Source organism: Gopherus evgoodei, chromosome 4, assembly GCF_007399415.2.
Source record: "Gopherus evgoodei ecotype Sinaloan lineage chromosome 4, rGopEvg1_v1.p, whole genome shotgun sequence".
Lineage (NCBI taxonomy): Eukaryota > Metazoa > Chordata > Testudines > Testudinidae > Gopherus > Gopherus evgoodei.
The window spans coordinates 51,769,014-51,789,502 of record NC_044325.1 but is presented as its reverse complement, the minus strand read 5'-3'; the positions used below and the strand labels follow the sequence as shown (position 1 = coordinate 51,789,502).

Genomic DNA, 20,489 nt, shown 5'->3' with positions numbered 1-20,489 from the left:
TCACTGGTGTAGATATGTGGGCAGAGTTGGCATCAAGGTTTGTTGCATGGATTGGTTCCTGAGCTAGAGTTACTATGGTGCGGTGAGCAGTTACTGGTGAGAATATGCTTCAGGTTGGCAGGTTGCCTGTGAGCGAGGACTGGCCTGCCACCCAAGGCCTGTGAAAGTCTGGGATCATTGTCCAGGATGAGTTGTAGATCCCTGATGATGCATTGGAGAGGTTTTAGCTGGGGACTGTATGTGATGGCCAGTGGAGTCCTGTTGGTTTCTTTCTTGGGTTTGTCTTGCAGTAGGAGGCTTCTGGGTACACGTCTGGCTCTGTTGATCTGTTTCCTTATTTCCTTATGTGGGTATTGTAGTTTTGAGAATGCCTGGTGGAGATTTTGTAGGTGTTGATCTCTGTCTGAGGGGTTAGAGCAGATGCAGTTGTACATCAGTGCTTGGCTGTAGACAATGGATCGTGTGATGTGCTCGGGATGGAAGCTGGAGGCATGAAGGTAGGCATAGCGGTCGGTAGGTTTTCGGTATAGGGTGGTGTTAATGTGACCATCACTTATTTGCACCGAGGTGTCTAGGAAGTGGACCTCCCGTATAGATTGGTCCAGGCTGAGGTTGATGGTGGGGTGGAAGCTGTTGAAATCGTGGTGGAATTTTTCCAGAGTCTCCTTCCCATGGGTCCAGATGATGATGATGTCATCAGTGTAGCATAGGTAGAGAAGGGGCGTGAATGGACGAGAGCTGAGGAAGCATTGTTCCAGGTCGGCCATAAAAATATTGGCATATTGTGGGGCCATGCGGGTGCCCATAGTGGTGCCACTGATCTGGAGATATATATTGTCATCAAATTTGAAATAGTTGTGTTGTGAGGCTTATGATGTCAAGGAGAGCATACCAAACCATTGAGGAGACTGGGGAAGCCAGGAGTAGAGATCTGCTGAAAGTCCTCTCTCTTCTGTTAATGGGCAGAGAAGCACTTGGAGTCTCTTTAAAAGTGCTCCATATTCTCTGCCCTCTTGAACAGAATATAGATCCATCCAAGGAAGGTAATGGTTGTTGTGCAAGGAAGTGTTAATAGCCAATGTTGAGAGTTCATTGAGTTGATCTTCAACTGGATACCTCAGTGCTATAGCCAGTATGCAGAACCCAAGATGTGGGCCAAGTATATTTTCTGCTTCTGTGTACACATGCACATATGGGAATTTTTTACTTTACTCCCATGTCTAATTTGGAAGTTTCTCAAAAAGGCAAGTAGCAGCATAGGCTCACTGATCTAGGGGCTCTGGATTAGCCAAGAATGTAATTTGCAGATGTGTTCTAGTTGTCTCAAGGTCTCAATCTTCCATTTCCCAGAAGACCCAACCTTGCTTGATAAATCTGTTCTGCCTCACAGTCCTGCAACTTAAAGGCTAATGGCCCACCTTGTAAACAAAGCCTTCTAAATAAATCAAGTATGGCAAAGTCCTAATCATTCTTCTTCAGTCCCACTGGAATAACAGCCCTTGTTTGCCTACTACAGGATTTGAGCCAGGCACTTAATGCAAATTTCTCAAATTCTCCAACAGAAAACCGTACTGCTGGTAATTTTAGGTTTCATTTAGGCTAGTGTTGGTAACAGTCTGGCAGTTAGCTTCTTCCAGGTCCAGGTCTCTGCCCTTTGTTTCTTCCAGGGTCAGGTAGATAGGATTTATAATGGATCTCATCTGGCCATGTGTAGATTTCTCAGTGACTTATTTTACCTAAGATATTCCCGTCCCATTTAAGTTTTCAGACCCTCTAAAATCTCAAATTAGTGTGAAAACTCCTATTTTAAGATACCTCTGAATACTTGGAGTGCCTCTCTCTTTTCTGTCTTGGATAGTTTACATTTAGGTGGCTAGCCTCTTTGTCTGCAGATGGGTGAACTTGCTGTCCTTGATTGCGATTTAGCCTGCCAAGTTTTTGATGGAGAAAAATGGTTACTCCTGTCTCTCATTTTCCCCCAAAATAGTGTCAATTTTTTCTTTAAGCAGACTTCTTTCTCTGCTCATCTTCCAAAGCGCGCACAGAAATTTGGTGACATTCCTTATATGTGTAATGGAGTCTGTAAGATTTATCTTGATTTCATCAAGGGAATTTAGGCAATTCCAATTCCTTTCTTATATGAGGATTTTAAGAAGGGGAAACAAAGCCTCTAAATTAGTACTCGGTGGATTAGAGCCCTAATTCCAGGCTCACTCTGCTGGGATAGTTCCCCCTCCTGGGAGGAAGAGGGAGAAACCTCAGTAAACGAGTTGTATCAGACTGCTGTTTGATACTCCATGCACCTTCTCCAATTCTTCTGCCTCCATTTGATCCTTTACAGGTATGGCAAAGACAGTAAGTGCTTTGAGCTGTAGTCTCTTGTTGGACCTAAGCTACCGTTCACAGGGGAGAGGACCAATTTTTCACTCCTTTGTCCCCTTTTGACGTCACTTTACCTCAGCCTGTCCTTTAGCTTTCCCTCTATAGCTTAGGGGTATTGCTAGTAATGTCATGTGATAGAGATTTCTTACCTGTTAATTGTTTGTCATGGAGTGACCATGTATTTATAAATGCCCACCTCATCGGACTTGGGTCCTGGGCTGAGTGACAAGTGAGGAAAGACATCACAGATTAACTTGTGTTATGTAAGTTTGGAAATAATAAAGTGAGAAGTCTGCCTGCACAAATACAGAAGGGGGCAGAGGCCAGCATGAAAAATTATGTATCCTGATTGGACATCACATGCATTACAGAGGACAGAAACATATCACTAGTTTGTACTGTTGTGGGGCATCACAGAATACAAGTAAGAAAGAAATTAGTTTTTATGTATCATACAAGATCTTGAAAGTCACGTTTTGAAATATACAATAATGTTGTACATTTCAACTATCTACTAATTAAGATATCTCATGAAAGCCAACACAATGGAAATTATGTAAAGGAGATATAAACCATGTGAGCATAAATCTAAATATGGGTATCAATGTTTGTTTTCACTGTAGTTACTGATATAGTATCTCCCTTCCCCCACAGAAGCAGCCAAACACCTGATACAGTTGGGTAAAGTCAGATTAAATAATCTTCACATCTGAGTTACTCGTTCTTTAATAAAATAAATGCATAGGCACCTCCTCTAGGACATCTGCAGGGAAAGTGAGTTGCTGTTTGTCATGTCATATTGGTAGAAATCTTATTCTGTTGTCAGCAGGGTGAACACACTGTAGGACACACGACTGTGAATAGCCATGCTTGCTGTAGGGCCAGAGGGCTTGTTAGAGATTGGTTAATGTAAAAAGTTTTAGTATTTGCAGATGTAGAACTGTTAATTCAACATCAGATGAAGCGCTCCCTGTTTTTTACTTTTGAAAAGTTTCAACTTTAAATGATCACACTATTGCCTATTGAAAGTTCTTAATGTTCACTATACATTTGTTTCATTAGTGCATTTAGATCACTTTAATGTTGAAGTTGTCTGGTTCTGTTTTTTTTGAGCTTGTGAATGGTACCTCATTTTAGTAGTTTGTAAATCCCACCCTTTCTACAAATTCCAAAGCTTAGATTAAAAATAGCATTTATATAGGTTAATTTCATGTGAAACTTTAACATATCTTGAATAAGTGATTTGCTTTATTCTTTTTCCCCTTTAAAAATAAAATGGGTTAGATTCTTTCCCCACAAATTATTTAATTTACATAGGAATTGCCACACAAGATCAGACCAGTGGTTCATTTAGTTCAGTATAGTCTAACAACATATCTGATGCTTCAGGGGAAGATCCGAGAAAATCTGTAGTATGCAATTACAGAACAAACTTAGATTACAAGTAATTACCGGTACTTGCATAATGAACTCTTTGGAGCAGAGGATACCTTTTTGTTATATGTTTGTATAGCACTAAAATAGTCTGGAAAATATTGGAAAAACTGATCACATAATTAAGGATTGTATCATGCAGACACACTTGAATGCCAAATTAATCTAATTCTTTTCCTAACACTTGAAAGCTTGACTTTGCAATCATTAACATACTTTTAACATAGCTTTTTGCGTGTAATTTCTTAACTTTTTTAAAACAAATCAGAAAAACAGATTTCATCATGTGAGACTCATATTGACCATTACCTGAGTCATCAGCAGGGCTGGAACTTTCATGTCCACAGCACAGTCACTTGAGCTAACAGTATAACTGATAGTACTGTTTAGTTGAGCCTCCTCCATATGGGCCATCCACTAGAAGGGCAGAAAACGCAAAAAACACTGGCAAAGTGCAAATATTTGCTGACAGTAGACAAAGAGGGTGACTCAAGAATGCTGGGTCCCATTCCATATCCTGGAACCGTGTACTGTACTGGGCACAGGCTTCTCTGTTCATGGCTCTTGCAACCTGCTGTGCCAGTTCTCTCTCTCCCAACCCTGCTTTGTATCCCAGTCCATCTCCTTGCATAATCAATCCCATTCTCCATCCTCAATCCTTGGCCGGCCTCTTCATTACGGATCCTGTCTCTGCCGCCCCACTTTCCCACCTTGTCCAAGTGGCTTCCTCCAGTTTTCTCATCCAAGTCTCAGTCCTCAGACTCCTCATCCTAATCACTCCCCTTTTCACTTCAAGATGCCTAACAATTTTCTTTGTCAGGTCTTGTTTTTATTTGCTTTGCCAAGCTTTAATTGTTTGTTCTGAAATTTTCCATCCCAGGTGGCTGCTTTGAGCCAAATTTTCGTTTTTAAAATTTCAACAAAAACTGTACAGCCATTTCTTGGAAGAAGTTTAGGGAAAAATAGGTTGTTTTGCCAATGTTAAATTCTTAATGAAAAGCTTCAATGTCTTTGTGAAATTTTCAAAACCAAAAGTCAAATGTGCTTCTGACTCACTTAGGTGCTTTTGAAAATCGCTTCCTCCATGTTTTGAAGTAGGAACTTGAAATTTGGTGGGACTAGCCCTGACATAGGCGTTAACTCTGTGGGTGCTCCAGGGCTCTGTGGGTGCACCCATGGGGAAAAAATGGTGGGTGCTGAGCACTCACAGGCAGTCCTGTCAGCTCTCCCCATAACCCCCAATGTTTCCCATTCGCGCTGCGGATCAGCGCCTCCCTCCCTGTACCTTCTGCCCACCACAGTCAGCTGTTTCATGGTGTGCAGGAGGCTGGGAGGAGTGAGGACACTGGGTCAGGGGAAGAGGTGGGGCTTGGGGGAAGGGGTGAAGTGGGGGCAGGGCCTGAGGCAGAGCCAGGGTTCGAGCACCCATTCCCCCCGGCACTTTAGAAAGTCAGAACCTATGAACCTTGACATCAGATGTGCTTCGTGCTGTCTCTGTGAAAATCTACTCAGATTTGTCCAAATTATAAATCTATGAAAATCACTGTAACATGTGTTCCTTAGAGATTTGTAAACAGCTAAAATTTCAAAACATTGTCTCGCTGGGCTGAGATGAACTTCTTTCAGTTGTTTCTCTTGACAGCTGGGTATTGATGTGGTGCCAGTGACAAGAACTGAGAACGGGGGAGACTCTTCTGTGTTCTCAGCACTCCCCCTGCTGGTGTTCAGGCAATGTGGAGGAGGAGGAACAAGATGACTCAGATGCAGAGGCCTGAGGATCAGAGATGGGGGACAAGAAATTGGTGTAGGTGCAGACTGAGAAGGATGGAATCAGATGGGGTGCATGCTTGGAGGGGGAATAGAATAGAAGCAGGGGAGAACAGATTAGAGGGGAAGGGTAGGCTAGGAGTTGCAGAGTTGAGGGAGCCAGAAACAGGTGTAGACTGAGTGATAGGAGTGGAATGAAAAAGAGGGAAGTGCTAGGGGCCAGGCTGGAGTAGGGAAGGGAAATAAGGGATGTATGGGAGGAAGAAGAGGGGAGGCTGCCTTAGGCTCCCCTGCTTCTTCCACTCCTCACACCCCACTCCCTGCCCCAAGCCTTCAGGCTCTTTACTTCATAGGCTGCTCCTCACTGCCTCTGATTCCCACTAGGTTATAATAAAGGCCAAGTTACACTGTTCAGTGTAAGATTTCAGTCTACAGAAAATATCTAATTTTGGTGTGGAAGAGAGAACAGATTTAGAAATATCAGTAGTAACTAACTAGAACTATGTTCATCATAAGGTATAACAAGTGGGGTTCCGCAGGGGTCTGTTTTGGGACCGGTTCTGTTCAATATCTTCATCAATGATTTAGATGTTGGCATAGAAAGTACGCTTATTAAGTTTGCGGATGATACCAAACTGGGAGGGATTGCAACTGTTTTGGAGGACAGGGTCAAAATTCAAAATGATCTGGACAAGTTGGAGAAATGGTCTGAGGTAAACAAGGATGAAGTTCAATAAAGATAAATGCAAAGTGCTCCACTTAGGAAGGAACAATCAGTTTCACACATACAGAATGGGAGAAGACTGTCTAGGAAGGAGTATGGCAGAAAGAGATCTAGGGGTCATAGTGGACCATAAGCTTAATATGAGTCAACAGTGTGATACTGTTGCAAAAAAAGCAAACATGATTCTGGGATGCATTAACAGGTGTGTTGTAAACAAGACACGAGAAGTCATTCTTCCACTTTACTCTGCGCTGGTTAGGCCTCAACTGGAGTATTGTGTCCAGTTCTGGGCACCGCATTTCAAGAAAGATGTGGAGAAATTGGAGAGGGTCCAGAGAAGAGCAACAAGAATGATGAAAGGTCTTGAGAATATGACCTATGAAGGAAGGCTGAAGGAATTGGGTTTGTTTAGTTTGGAAAAGAGAAGACTGAGAGGAGACATGATAGCAGTTTTCAGGTATCTAAAAGGGTGTCATCAGGAGGAGGGAGAAAACTTGTTCACCTTAGCCTCCAATGATAGAACAAGAAGCAATGGGCTTAAACTGCAGCAAGGGAGATTTAGGTTGGACATTAGGAAAAAGTTCCTAACTGTCAGGGTAGTTAAACACTGGAATAGATTGCCTAGGGAAGTTGTGGAATCTCCATCTCTGGAGATATTTAAGAGTAGGTTAGATAAATGTCTATCAGGGATGGTCTAGACAGTATTTGGTCCTGCCATGAGGGCAGGGGACTGGACTCGATGACCTCTCGAGGTCCCTTCCAGTCCTAGAGTCTATGAGTCTATATTAAGAAGATTCAGTTTTACATTACTAATCTATAAATATCTTACTGACTTTGTATTTTTTTAAGGAGGATCTCACATACAGCAACTCTTCTAACTGTATAACCATCACTAGTCCTGGTATATGCTTATGTAGCTCAGGCTTGTGAAAAAGTTTTGCTCCCTTGAGATGGATTTAGTGCAGTGGTCCCCAACCTTTTCAGTGTGGCGAACGCTTGACAACTAGCTGCCTAGGAGTGTGGCCCCTGGACAAGCAGCTGCCGAAATGCTGCCGAGAAGCAGCAATGCCAACAAGTGTCGCCGCTGAGAAGTAGCATCACCGAGAGGCGTCACCGCCAAAATGCTGCCGAAAATCAGTGGCATTTTGGTGGCAGCGCTTGTTGACGTTGCCGCTGCTCAGCAGCATTTCGGTGGCTGCTTTTCCAACAGCCAGTAGGCGGGCGCACATAGATGCCACAGCAGGCACCACGTTGGGGACTCCTGATTTTTAGTGTATACACAGCTAGGTTGTCAGAAGAATTCTTCTGTCAGTCTAGCTAACACTCTCAGAGAGGTGGATTAACTACACAGATGGAAAAACTCCTTTCCTCAATGTATGAAGTGTCTATGGTGCTTCAGCAGCAGTGTTGTAGCTGTACCACTCTCGCATCTGTAGTGTAGACATCCCCCTAGACTTCTTGAGTTAGATATTGTACTAAGTTTTTTAATGCCAGCTTCAGGACACTAATCATCAATAATCAAGTGGGTGGGAGGAGTTGAGGCCTTTGGTCTTTGTTTGGGGTAGCTATATCTATGTAGCTAGGCTGACAGATGCCTGTCTCCAATGAGGAGAAGCCTCAGACTCAGAAGGTGGAATGAGCACAGGAGAATTTGGTACATAAAATAAATAGTATGTTGGAGGAGTGTTTAAACTTATAAATGGGGAAAGCTGACAGCAACTGAGCAGCACACAAGTTAGAGTCATCTGATAAAGATGGTAATACAGTGGTATCTGTGTATCCAGTAAAGGATAGGGTGCAAATTACAACTGAACTAGAGCAGAGACAGAATAAGAACACATAGGTAAATTCTGCAAACTCAGCAAGGTGTTAGATTAAGGTGTTAAATAAAAACCGACACTTAATCCGGAATAAAAACTGTAAATGTCTGTATACAAATTCAGGAAGATTAAATGCTAAAATAAGCAAACCGGAATGCCTTGCAATGGATGAGGACCTTGATATAACATGCATTACAGAACTGTGGTGAGATGATATTAGCCAAAGGGATATGGTAATACCTGCACAGGAAAGACAGACTAGACTGAAGAGTTGGGAGAGTAAGGTTGTATGTAAGGGATTTCAGACACTCTAGCAAAATAAAAATTCTGAGTGGCACACAGTTGAATCTTGTATGACTGCAAATCTCAACCTGAAAAAATTATAAATATATTAGTTGGGCAGTACTAGCGGTCTCCAGATGAAGAAAAGGAAATTCAATGCATAATGTTGAAAGATCAATGAGGCAGCGAAATCTAACGATAACATACAAATTGGTCAAATAGCACAATGAAACAGTCTTCAGCGAAACAATTTCTCAATGCTTAAGTGATTGCTTCTTGAGACAAGTTGTTGTAGATCACACAGGAGCAGAGGTTATTCGTGTCTTATTCTTAAGCAACATAGAGGCTAATTCAAGAGGTGACCATAACTGAGCCACTAAATAACAGCAACCGTAATCTAATTAGGTCCAGTATCTGAAGAGCAAGTAACATACCAAAAAGTGACAGTGACACTACACTATAGAAAAAGATTTCAATAAAATGAGATGGGCAGCCAAACAGGCCCTAAACTGAAAAGTAAAAAGTTAAAACCTTGGATGTGGCTTGGGTGCTACTAAGAAAAACAGTAATAGTCAAGGAGATGTGCAGACTGCTGAACAAAAAGGGAACCAGGAAAGCAAGGAGGAAACCATTCTGGCTAACTGACAAAGTTCGAGAGGCTATTTGAGCCAAACAGAAATTATTCAAAATGTATTTATCTGACCACAGTGAAGCCAATAAACAGTAGCATAAATTACAGCAGGTATTAAGAATGAAGAAAATGAGAGAGGCTAAAGTGGAGTTTGAAGAGCAAATAGCTAAAGGTGCAGAAACAAGCAGGAGTTTCTTTTAATGTATCAAAAATAGGAAACCTGTGCATCTACTGGATCACCACTGATTTAAAGGGAGTAATTAAGGAAGATGAGGATGGTGCTGAGAAGCCAAGTGACTTTTTTTAATTGGTATTCACTACCCACAATGTTGGGAAGATTCCTAGCCCGAGCATGCTTTTTCATGATACAGATTATATACTCTTAGAGAGAGGTGCTTGAGCAAAATCGTAATTTAAAATATAATCAGGCTCCAAGCCCAGTTGGTACATCCAGGAATTCTAAAAGCACTCAAGTAGGAAGTAGCTGAGCTGCGAACAATACATTTTTATTCAAAACATTTACTATTCTAGTGGACTGGAAGGTAGCAAATGTTGCATCCATAAAAAGGCTATTGGAATGATCCGAGCAATTGTAGAACTGTTAACCTTAAATCTCTACATGGCAAGTTGGTGATTTGACAATTAAAAATAAAATGTGTGGAAGATCTAGATCTGCTACGGTCTAATCAGTATAGATTCTGCAAAGGAAAATCATATCTCACTCTTTTGAATACATCAGTTAAAGCAGTGGATGAGAGAACAAGATGACATAATATATGTGGAACTGCAAAAAGTCTTTGACAAAGTCCTGCGCAAGAGGCTACTAGAAGAAGCTAAGTAGGCACGGGGTGAAAGTCAAAGTACTGTCTTGAGTCAAAAATTGGCTAGGAGACAAAGCAGAATAGGATTAAATGTTCAGTTTTCAACATGACAAAAGGTTAACAGCTAGGTCTCTCCATACAAGGCCTGATGTTAGTTTAATATATTTATTAATGGTTTGGAAAAGGGGGTGGGGGAAGTGAGTAGTGAGGTAGCACAACTTGCATATGACACGAAGTTATTTAGATTAGTCAGGACCAGAGCAGACTGTAAGGAACTACAGACAGCCCTAAAGCTAGGTGAATAGGCATTATGATGGCAAACAAAATTTCACACAAAAAATGCAAAGTAATGCACATTAGAGGGAAAAAAATTAAACTACTTTTACATCTCACAGGATTCTAAATTAAGTTTATCAACCCAAGAAAGCAACTTTGGTATCACTGGTGACAGCTCAGTGAAAATGTGCAGTGTGCCAAAAAAAACCCCAAGATATTAGGCTACCCAAGGAATGGAGGATAATATTGAAAACAGAATTCTTTTTATACAATCAATGCTTCATTCTCAGCTGGAATACTTTTGTAATATTTGTCACCCCAACTCAGAAGGGTCTGGAAGAGGTTCAGAGAAGATGAGAATGATCAAAGGCCTGGAAAACTCTCAGAAGATTGGGATTATTTGCCTTAGAAAGGAGATGAATAAGAGGAGACAGGATAAAAGTATATAAAATAATAAATTATATAAAGAAGGTAGATCTCAGAGGCATCTATTCTCTTTTTTAACTAAGAACAAGGTAGAATGAAATTAAAAGGTAGAAAATTCCAAACCAGTAAAAGGGAATATATACTCGATCATAAGACGGTTTGTTTATAAGCTGACCCTATAGTTCAGGGTTCAGCAAACTTTGGCTACCGGGCCATCAGGATAAGTCACCGGTGGGCCAAGATGATTTGTTTACCTCGAGCGTCTGCAGGCACGGAGGTAAGCCTAAGTAAGTGAAGTGTCCCGGTGTGCCAACTGTTCACCCTAACGGGCCGGGACAGCAACTGGTGGGGAAATTTTTTTTGAGGGGAGAAGCTGGGAGTCAGGGGAGTAACCCATGTGACCACCCCCCACATGACCCCACCCCTAGTCCGGGACCCCCACACTTTCCCCATCCCATCCCTTCCTACCTTATCTGGGGAGGGCCAGAGGAGGATGTCTCTGACGTGGCTGCAGATGCTCCGGCAGGCTGGGCAGTGTGGCCGCAGCCTGCTCCAACGGGCCAGAGTGGGCGGCACGGCCGCAGCATGTTCCAGTGGGCTGGGCTGGGCGGCATGGCCACAACCTGCTCTTAGGGGCAGGGCTGAGCGGCACGGCTGCAGTCTGCCAGCCCTGGAGCTGCAGCTGCTTTAGAGGCTAGGGGGAGAGCAGCGTGTCCAGAAGCGGAGAAACTCTGGCCCCGCCTCTTCCCTTCTGTTTCTGCTGGCTGTGCTGTCTCTCCTTGCTCCCTCTGTTGGGGGGAGGGGCTGTGTCCCACCTCTCCCTCTCTATACCCGTTCTTAAGCCGACCCCTTCTCTAGTGCTTCCCTTTTTTACTAAAAGAAAATTTGGCTTATGAATGAATATATACAGTAGTTTTTTCACTCAGCATGTGATTAAACTGTGGAACTAATTGCCACAGGAAGTTGTTGATCCAAAGAATTTAGTAGGATTCAGAAAAGGATTATATATTTACATAGATATCAATATCCAAAGTTGTTGTTGTTAATGACTGCTTTTAGAAATTATATTAAACTTTGGACTTCATGATTTAAGCAAATATCTGATGATTAGGTCTAATCCTTATCTCTTTGGTGGTAGGGAGATTAGTCCACATGTGGCTAATGCAGGCACGTATTGTGGCTAAGGCTGTGAGTCTGTCACAGAGATCACAGATTCTGTGACCTCTGTGACATCTGCTGGTGCAGCTGGTCCAGGGGCTGCCAGAGCTGCTCAGGCAGCCCTTGGGCCAGCGGCACTGGCTGCTTCTGGAGCGCTCCCCCCAACAGCAGCAGGAGTTTGGGTGTGGGAGGGGGCACAGGGTTGAGACAGGGTTGGAGTGCGGGTGGCGCTTACTTAGGAGTGGCTCCCCAGAAGCGGCAACATATCCCTCGGCTGTTAGGCAGAGACACAGCCAGGCGGCTCTGCACTGTGCCTCCATCCGCAGCACCACTCCTGCAGCTCCAGTTGTCTACGGTTCCCAGCCAATACGAACTGCAGAGCTGGCATTTGGGTGTTCGGGGCAGGGGCAGTGCTCACAGACCCCCCTGGCTGTGCCTCCGCCTACGAGCCAAGGGATTCCAGGGAGCTGAGTGGAGCCGGGTAGGGAGCCTGGCAGCCCCTTCAACTTCCCCCGAACCCCAGCACCAGCAGAGGTCCTGGGTCAGACCCCTCCCCCGAACACCCACAGTGCCCCCCTCCAGAGCAGGTTTTAGTTATGGGTGCATAGTAAAAGTCATGGACAGGTCACGGGCTGTGAATTTTTGTTTACTGCCCATGACCTATCCATGACTTTTACTAACAATACCTGTGACTAAAACGTAGCCTTAATTATGGCCATTGTCAGAGACAAGATACTGGACTAGACTGAAACAATATGGTAATTCCTATATAAATGTAATACCCAGCAAATTAATATGAATGAATGTATGTGCAGAACACATTAATTGCTACTTTCATGTGTGAATGAATAATTATGTACCATACGTCCATCTCATTGTTACTCTGTAAAATATAATTTTGTGTTTAAAAATTTTTCTTTCCCCAATCAGGGCTATGCACTGAAGGCCTCTACCGTGTTAGTGGGAATAAAACTGATCAAGACAACATTCAGAAGCAGTTTGATCAAGGTAATTGTAACTGATTTTCCTGATACTGCAATAAGTCTCTTCTCCAGAATTATTCTTAGTAGCTATTTTTGGAAGGGAATTGGGGTTCAGTATTGGTCACTCTTCAGCATTCTATTGTTATAAATTAATTATTATTCGTAAGAGCTCAGGTATTTTGTTTTCTAATTCCTTTTAGATTGCTCCAACGAATGTCATTAGTTCTTGAGTTCTTCTTTTAAGTGTATTTTAACAAATCCCTTTTACTACTCCTAAAGCGGAACACTGACTCGAAGTGAATTAAGATAAAGTGAATTAAACCCACTTCAATTCTGAATGTTTGTCCACATGGGTTTCATGCAGTTTAACTAATCCACTTTAAATTGATATCTTTAATTAATTTGGATTAATTATCCTGAGTGTTCCCATGTAGACAAGCCCTTAGTGTTAGCGAAGAATCCAAGAGCACTCCTATCTATTACTGGTCACTCTGAGACAGAATGTTGGTTAGATGAACCACTCATCTGATCTGGTATGGCAGTTCTTATGTTCTGACCTGACATTTCTCAACTGTAATTTCCCAAAATACCTCTACTTTCTAGCTTAAGTGTTGCATTTTTTAATAAATATTTATATTTATTAGTATTCGGCATTCAGGTTCTAATTAAAAAGTAAACTGTATGACTAATGAGGATTCTGTTATTGGTGAATTGTATTTTGAATAATCTTGTTAAAATGTTAAATTTAGTTAGTCCACTTCCAGTACAATGTAGAGCCTTTATTCATCTTGTTAGAATGTACATGAATGCAAATAGTATATTGTGGTTATAATCTGGATCTCCAAGGGAAGATGTCCTGTATTATTGTTATTATTCCTCTCTGAACATCACCCTGTAATATACTGCCTCAGTCTTTTAGTCATTTATATAGAAACTTCCACTCTGACCTGGATTCCCACAGTTGGATTGATGCAATATAGTAAAATTCATCATAGACAGTGGCAAGAGTAAATTAGATTTTTTTCTCTGCCACATTGAAGCCAACATCTTCTATACAGAATATCTAAATCTATCTATTAAATATCTATCTAAAATATCTATTTGTTCTTCAGCTGCATAGGTACATTAGTGGATTTACTCACATTTGGATCAGAGCATGATTGCAGGCATATGTTTACCCGATGGTGGACCTTTTCATTCAGTTACTTTTTGAATAGAATGTTTGGTGGTATATCCCTTTTTGTATTACAGATACCTTATTTTAAAATAAGGTATGTGCAGTGATAGCTGTTGGTTTTGCTTACACTAATAAATTTCTGTTTCATTGTGTCTCACAGATCATAATATCAACCTAGAATCTATGGAAGTGACAGTAAATGCTGTGGCAGGGGCTCTTAAAGCTTTCTTTGCAGATCTGCCAGATCCTTTAATACCTTATTCTCTACATCCAGAATTGGTAGAAGCATCAAGTAAGTAGTAAATCTAGTCTCTTGTTGATTACATTCTGTGTGTTATCTTATTATACGTTTTAAATTCATTATATTTTGAAATGACTAGCTCTTGTGAAACTGAAATTTTTAGAATAAATTGCTGCTTTCTGCTGTGTCTATGCAGTTTTAAAAGGACACACTTTAAAATGAATGAACACTGTTACATAAAGAAGTAAATCTTTTATGAACATCTCAGACCAAATTGTGATTTTATTATTTATCTTATCTGGATAACTCATTTAATTGAAAGAATTAGCTTTGTGCCAGTCTATAGTAAAGTTGAAGAATAAATGTAAATAATAGTAATAGGGAAGCATGCATGAAATAAATATTTTGTTCAAAAAGGTTTATAAGTTAAAAATATTTAATATTCTTTTTACTTAAGAATTTTCCCAAATGCCTTTATTTAAAAAAACCCAACAACTATACAGTGTTAAATCTGTTTACCTTTCATGTATTTTTCGTACACTTACAGCTGCAAAGCATAACTTTTATGGATCTACCCCGTTTAAAGGCCTTCTTTCTTTGAATCAGATTAGGTCAAGGAATTGGATTGCAGCAAACTATTCCATAAACATAAACCAGTGTTACATACTTGTGCAGGGTGGAACTAATGACACACATAGTACTGGTTTTTTTAATCCAAAACATGACAATATATTTATCACACTAAATCTGGAAATTGGGTATAGAAGACCAGCTAGATTAACACCTATCTTTTAACACATGTATCTTTGTATGTTTTGGTTTTATCTAGTTGATATCCATAAATACTTTATTTCTAGGAAAAGGTGTTAGTGGTCTTAATTCTCAATCAGTATTTTTAGTTAGATTACTTGATTAATAAACTACAGGCAAATTTTAGTGATTTTTTTTATTAAATGTGACAAAACCAATGAAAACTTTTAATTTCTATAGAAGCAACTGTTTAAAAAGGAATATAAATTAAATGTTGTTGTTGCAGAATGATAATCCCAATTTGGGAACAGATTTAATGCCGTGCTGTATGGCCCTGTACCTCAGATATGTGTTTAGTAATAAAATCATGCAGATAACATTTTAATGAATGAGATGCCAAATGGCGCTAATGCCACAAAGTGTTTGCATGTTCAGGGCAGAGTGGAAACTCCCTAATGCCTACATATTGTTTAATAGTAGCATTATTTTGAGGCTAGGTAAGAGAGATTTGTTCCTTTTTTTAATTAAGCATTACGAGTCAGAAGGATAAGGTAAAAATATGTACGCTAACAGTAAAATTGATGGATCAAAAGAACTGTTTAAAAAAAAAAAAGTAATAATCCTAACACCATCTAAATAGGAAAACACACTACAAGTCTCCTCCTCTGTGTGAAAAACATGGAGTTCCTGGCCCTAAACACAATTCCATTTCAGTCCTTTTTAAGCTGTAAAACAGCATTGCTCACTTTTGGAATATCATTTGGCCAGTTGACCCCACCTCTCTCTCCATTTTTAAAACTCAAGAAATTTTCACACATGCATCTTGGTGGGCTACCTAGAGAAATGTGTGATGGCATCCTTTATGTTTCAATTCTTTAGATTTTCATTCAATCAGCCTTTGAAGAAATTATGAGTAATTATTTTTGTCTAACCAACTGTCTTCTAGAGAATCAAGAGAGAGCTTCAGTCCTTTTGCTGTAATTGCAACTTTCAGCAGTACTAAACTGCCAGTCTGTTGCCCCACTGGGAGCCACAAAATATTTCCTGAATATCAGCCAAAGAGGGTACCTTGGTCATATCCCTTCCGAGAAAGACCAAGCCCATCCCAATGGCTATCTCTGTTACTGCTACCTTAAACGTCCTTTTCTTTTATATTGAATGATCTTTCCTTATATGCCAGCTCTTTTATCTAAATACTAAGAACTCACCCTGAAATTGCAAACAGCAGCTGCAGAGATTATTTGAAATAAATTTGTAAGGTTTGGATAAACTTGTGATTGCTATCCATACAGAAAAATTAACCTACTTAACATTGTACTTTTAATAGTCTGTGGAAGGCTTCTCTGTTAGTTTATTCTCTAGACTGTTGTTCATACTTACTCTTTAAAGTTTGAATGTTTGCCTGCTTCTGCTAGTTTCTACCTTTTCCTCTTTTAAACAGAGTGGTTTTTAAATCATTTCTCCCAGGCTCAATCATGTTATTTCATCAATTGGACTACTTGACAGGCTTAACATATTTTCAATTCATGGACATAAATCATGTATTAGAACCACCCCTCCCCCAAATTTTGGGAATCTTCTGTCTCTGAATAAAAGTCTTATAAAATATTTTTAGTAGTAATAGTGTGAAAGAGGGAAATCTGACTCATAAGTGAGTTAATGATGATCATCTCACAAGCCAACAATGAGCTGTTAAAATGATTTTTCAACATTAAACATAGATAAATAATTTTGTCAGGTACAGACTGTGTGTTCTACCTATGATAGAGAAGTAAAACTATATATAATAGTTTGTCTAGACACAATTCTTCATGTATCTTCAAATACGGTTTCTCACATTGGCATTCCTTCCCAGAATGGATGCTTTATCTGTCCCTACATACTAATGAGATGAATTAGCACTACCATTTGTAAAGGTTTCCTTTTAAGTATATAAGGAAAATTGGTGTTTTGCTGTTATCTCTACAGAGATCTTGGATAAAACAGAACGACTGCATGAGTTAAAAGAAATTGTGAAGAAATTCCATCCTGTGAACTACGATGTCTTCAAATTTATAATAACTCATCTAAACAGGTTTAGTATTCTTTTCACTACTAAAAATCTATGTAATAATTACTGAAAAAATTGTATGTTCATATCACTCATCTGTCAATAAAAATATTGAATGCGTGAACAAACTAATATTAAAAAAAGGAATGCAAGAAAGGGGATTTGAAATGTAAGTTAATTTATAATGAAAAGAATTCATGGTTTGTGTAAGGGTTTGCCTTACTGTAGCTTATTAATACTGTGATTTATTGAAGTAGGATAATCTGACGCTATCACTGTTCTGTGGGATAGAGCAAAATTTCTTATATCTTGAGTAAATGTCTCTGTTGAAGAGACAGTTGCGTGCAACAGTAGATTTGGGAGTTCTTTTAATTAAAATTCAATGCAAAACCATACAATGAACTAAACATTAGAATGCAGTATGTATTTAATCTACTGTCATGTTCTGCAGGCTTGATCAGTAAGAGGTTGTGTCACTGCCTTCCCTGTAACCCTGGTGCCTTAAATACTCTGTTGCTGTGGCTCACAGTCTGCAGACAAGCATGCAGTATTGTGTATGTGTGCTGTGGAGCCCTGGTTCTTCTGTTAGTTGATGCAGCTGTGTAATCTACTTAGAGGTGTGCGTACCCAGCTCACAGGAGCTGGAGAACTTTGCCTAGCATTACCCATAGGAGCACACTCATATTCTATGGCCCTAGCCCCTCCCCTGGCCATATAAGGGCAAAGCTGTCCTGACCTCCTCAGTTCCTTCTGATCACTTGTGGCTAGCGTTGGAGTTCCATGTGGTGTTTTTTACCTTGTGGTCTCACTTTCTAAGAATTTTTCCTTGAATATACACCTCTACCCAAATATAATGCTGTCCTCAAGAGCCAAAAAATCTTACTGTGTTATAGGCAAAACTGCATTATATCGAACTTGCTTTGATCCGCTGGAGTGCGCAGCCCCGCCCCCCCCCGGAGCTCTGCTTTACCGTGTATTATCCGAATTAATGTTATATCAGGGTAGAGGTGTAGTAGCACTTAGGTTAAGTTTAGTGTTAGTTAAGTATTAGTTAGAATACAGTAGTGCCTCACTTAACGTTGTAGTTATGTTCCTGAAAAATGCAAATTTAAGTGAAACGATGCAAAATGAATCCAATTTTCCCATAAGATTTAATGTAAATGTGGGGGGTTAGGTTCCAAGGAAATTTTTTGGGGGCAGACAAAAGGCATTATATACTGTACAGTACAGTACTGTACTGTGGTTGGGAAGTGCCCCAGCTTACACTGCGACAGGCAAGTACACTAGGAAGCACCTTTCGCAGCAGCAGTGGCGGCAGCTTTCCCAGAGAAGAAAAGGCCCGCCTCTTCCTGTCCCTGCTCCACTCCAGGCCCACCTCTTTCCACCCGTACTCACCTCCTCTCCACACTTTCCTCCTGCCAAACAGCTGTTTGGCCGTGCTTAGGACTTTCTGGGAGGGAGGGGGAGGAGGGGAGATGCAGCACTCCCCCCCCGCCTCCCCGTCCCTCCCAGAAAGTCCTAAGTGACACCAAACAGCTGTTTGGCGGTGGGGGAAGCACTGGGAGGGAGGAGGAGGAGGTGGAGAAGAGGAACTTGTGCAGTGCTCCCTTGCGAAGTCGCTGCTCTTCCACAGAATCTTACAAGCAGTGAACAGAGCAGGCAACCAAAAAACGTTATAAGGGAGCATTGCACAACTTTAAACGAGCGTGTTCCCTAATTGAGCAGTGATGTAACTTTGAAGCAACGTTAAGCGGGAGGATGTTAAGTGAGAAGTTACTGTAGTTGGCTGCTCTGTGTGTTTAAGCATTGTCTGTTGGGGGGTGGGGGATCCCCACCAGTAATCCCCACACAAGGTGCCTGTGTCTTGGTGAAGGACACATTAAAGAGTGGTGCACCATCTGCAAGTCATTCACAGTGAGGACACAGGTGGTGAGAGACAAGCACCTGAAGGAGGCCCACTTAGATGAGGGCTTCAGTGCCAGATCAGCAGTCACCTTCAGATCTGGCAAGTGATTCTGCTCCATGCTTGGGTTCTGTCATTTCCCCAAGAGGAAAAAGGGGTTGTTTTCCCTCCTCTGGTATGGTGAGGAAGAGATCCCATAAAATGAATCTGGACCATTCCGGGGCTTGGGAAGGCTTCTCCTGATCTTCTAAGAGGAGCAGTGTATTTCCTCCAGCACACAGGATGAAGCAGTGTCATCTAACTGCTCCCTAGTACCACTCAGAGAGCCTGTACTGTTGACTCTGGTTCTGGCCATGGGGCATTCATTGAGTCTGATACCAATGACGTCGGCACCACGCAACTGTCTCCATGCTGGCAACATAACAAGCAGCATTGACCTGCTTTGCCCCTCAGTCCCAGCCTCTCCACTGGTATGGTTTCTACAGCCTTGTACTTTGTTGTGCCCTTGGCATCTTGTGGCCATGTTGCAGAGCTCCTGGTCTTATCACCACCAGAGCACAATCTGGGCCTCAGTCTGTAGAATTGAGGCCAACATTGGGCCTGACACTGAATGGCCCCTGGTGATGGTGCATCCTTCAGCACTGTCATCTTGGCAGCAGATTTCTTTGTCAACTTCAGTGCTGCCCTCAGCCTTGATACTGGTGCCTCTCCTAGTACTGAATGGAACTCTTTCTCTCTCTCATTTGGTACTGCCGTTGCTGATCTCCCATTCCTCTTCAGTGCCAGTGCTGAGTCTGTTTACCCCGTTGTCAGCAGAGAAGATCCAGGACCCCTGAAGCTCCAGGTCCGGGTCATCCTACCCTTTGTCACCAGATAGGCATCACAGATCCCCTTTGGATGGCCATCAGTACGGAGATTGGCATCTGCCTTGCAGTTGGGACAGGGGCTCTTGGTCCAGTGCATACTGGCCAACAATGCCTCATCTGTGAGCTCCTTGGAAGCCTTTGAATGCTTCTTTGCTCCTGAGATCCCATTCCTTGACCGACAACAGAGTGAGATACCCAATCCCAATGGTGGCTCCCACTCCCAGACCATCTCAGCTGCAAGCAACTGCGGAGCTTGTTTCCCCCTGGACCTCCGGGGTTATTCCGATCAGATCCTGCGGTGCAAAAACAGGACCTGTCGCTGATGCAGCAAACCTTCTTCCTGGATGACTGTCCTGTACCAGAATCTTTCTCTCCCTCAGTGACTGATGATTTTAAGTCTTATCAGGACCTCCAAAGGCATATGGCCACTACCTTGGGTATCAAGGTGGAGTGCCCACAGGAGAATACACATAAGTTGTTGGATATTCTCTGATCATTAGCTTTAGCGAGAGTGTCCCTCCTGATGAGTGAGGCTCTTTTGGAGCCTGTAGAAGCCGTCTGGAATACTGTAGTTTCATTGCTTCCCATGGCAAAGCATTCAGAAAAGGGGTATTTGATTCCAGTGCCAGGTTTTGAGGGTTTCTCCACCCATCTGGCCCCTAACTCTCTCTCTGGTGGAAACTGCAGCAAATGACAGGGCATGGCAGGGAAACTATAAGTCCATCCCTATGGAGAAAGAATCCAAAAGAATGGACTTAATGGAGAGGAAGATTTATACCTTCTCTTCCATGCAAATGT

At 41.6% G+C, this 20,489-nt stretch overlaps 1 protein-coding gene across 5 annotated transcripts in view; it reads left to right on the top strand.

The window, feature by feature from the left end:
* Positions 1 to 20,489, top strand: part of ARHGAP5 (Rho GTPase activating protein 5) — an 83,353-nt gene that overhangs the window by 45,084 nt on the left and 17,780 nt on the right. For all 5 annotated transcript variants that reach the window (XM_030559315.1, XM_030559316.1, XM_030559317.1 and 2 more), the window contains 3 exons: positions 12,652 to 12,729; positions 14,042 to 14,173; positions 16,841 to 16,946. In XM_030559315.1, coding sequence (XP_030415175.1) covers positions 12,652 to 12,729; positions 14,042 to 14,173; positions 16,841 to 16,946 — 316 coding nt within the window. The remainder of the gene's footprint in view (positions 1 to 12,651; positions 12,730 to 14,041; positions 14,174 to 16,840; positions 16,947 to 20,489) is intronic.